The sequence below is a fragment of the Aplysia californica genome, unplaced genomic scaffold (assembly GCF_000002075.1).
Source record: "Aplysia californica isolate F4 #8 unplaced genomic scaffold, AplCal3.0 scaffold00034, whole genome shotgun sequence".
Classification (NCBI taxonomy): domain Eukaryota; kingdom Metazoa; phylum Mollusca; class Gastropoda; order Aplysiida; family Aplysiidae; genus Aplysia; species Aplysia californica.
In genome coordinates this window covers 618,081-619,574 of record NW_004797304.1, presented here as the reverse complement: position 1 = coordinate 619,574, position 1,494 = coordinate 618,081, and the positions used below count along the sequence as shown (strand labels likewise).

The 1,494-nt window shown below is 41.4% G+C and overlaps 1 protein-coding gene across 1 annotated transcript in view; it reads right to left on the bottom strand.

Moving 5' to 3' along the window:
- LOC106014197 overlaps nt 1-1,494 on the bottom strand; it is a 31,516-nt gene that overhangs the window by 12,871 nt on the left and 17,151 nt on the right. Inside the window, exon 8 of the mRNA XM_013091355.2 lies at nt 129-236. Within this exon, the coding sequence (XP_012946809.2) occupies nt 129-236 (108 nt within the window). The remainder of the gene's footprint in view (nt 1-128; nt 237-1,494) is intronic.

The following is a 1,494-nucleotide window of genomic DNA, read 5'->3' as shown; positions in this document are numbered from 1 at the left end:
TATATATATATTTCTCATTGTGTGTCAATGTTTTCCTATTGAGAACATTATATTACTGTCGAACGTAACAAAGAACACAACTCTTTGGGAGGAGAAAAAAATGACATACGCAACAACGCATTACTCACACATCTGGCACACCGCGCCCGAGTACAGAGGTGGGCACACACAGCTCACCACTCCGTTGAACTCTATACACGTGCCTCCATTTTCACAGGGCTGGAGCGCACATAGACCTGGTCCACCGTGGTTTGGATGTGGTCGGGAGGGGGGTGGGGAGGTGATGGTAGTCAGACATTTTAGTACATTACGGAAGTTGGGGGGCCGGGGGGGGGCGTGGAAGTAGGTCAGGTGTGGGGAGGGTGGGTAGAGAGTGGGGTCGTCAGAATCTAGAAATGTCTGTAGCTTACAGATGTTGATTAGTTGGGGGTGGGGGGCGGGTGTCCTCCTAGCAATGTCAGATAATAATGATAATAATAGTAATTATAATTATAATAATAGTAATAATAATATATATCTTTGTATTTTCAGTTAAATGAGCAATATATGTATTTGGTTCACTATCATTAATCGCCGTAGTTATGTCTCCTTGGTTTAATTCATTAATTTGGCACTCTTCATGATGAGCAATAGAAGTTAAGATACAGTAGTGTCATAAAAATCCAACATGGTCAGTTGCTGATTTCAGTGTACAGTTGTTGTACTGAACTATCACTGTGTGTCCAATTTATAATGAGGCATCACAAAGGGTAAAAACAATAATAAGTATGATATAGCCGTACAGTACGTCATATAGCAAACAAACAAAAAATAAGTTTGCTTTTTACCTCGACGCCGTAAGGTAGGCTACATAAATGCTGGAAATAATAAAAGTAAAGGAAGTAGGGAGATTGAGGTTTGTTTTAAATTGGGCGTGAAGAGAGAGAGAAAGAGAGAGAGAGAGAGAGAGAGAGAGAGAGAGAGAGAGAGAGAGAGAGAGATCCTGAAACACCAAACACGCAGAAACCACTCAAATATTTGTAAAAGATGTGGGGACGAGAAGGATAAAACCTCAGGAAACTCTCAAAATTTGAACACACAAACCAGTTTTTTTGAAGCCCAGGAAACCATTAGAAAAGAATAAAATAAATAGCAACGGCAAGCTACACACCTTCTCCTTTTGGAATACGTGCCACTTTAGCAGAAAAGTTAACCACACACAACTGGGGCTACAATTTCCTTCAAAGAAATCTTTCCCGACTTCTGTGGTATAGATATAGTGGTTGGGTGCTCCACTTTTGAATGCAGGAAACCCGAGTTTGATTCCCGAGTGGGGAGATTTTTATAGAGTAACCCAGTTTTTCTGCTGGGGCGCTGCATCCCTCTCAGCCCAGACTGGCCCTGGCAGGAAGGGTAGGAAGCCTGCCTCCTAAATGATATTAACTGTGTCGATAGAAATGTAAAAACACATACATTAAAATTGAAAACAATATTATTACAGCAGCAGCAGCAGCA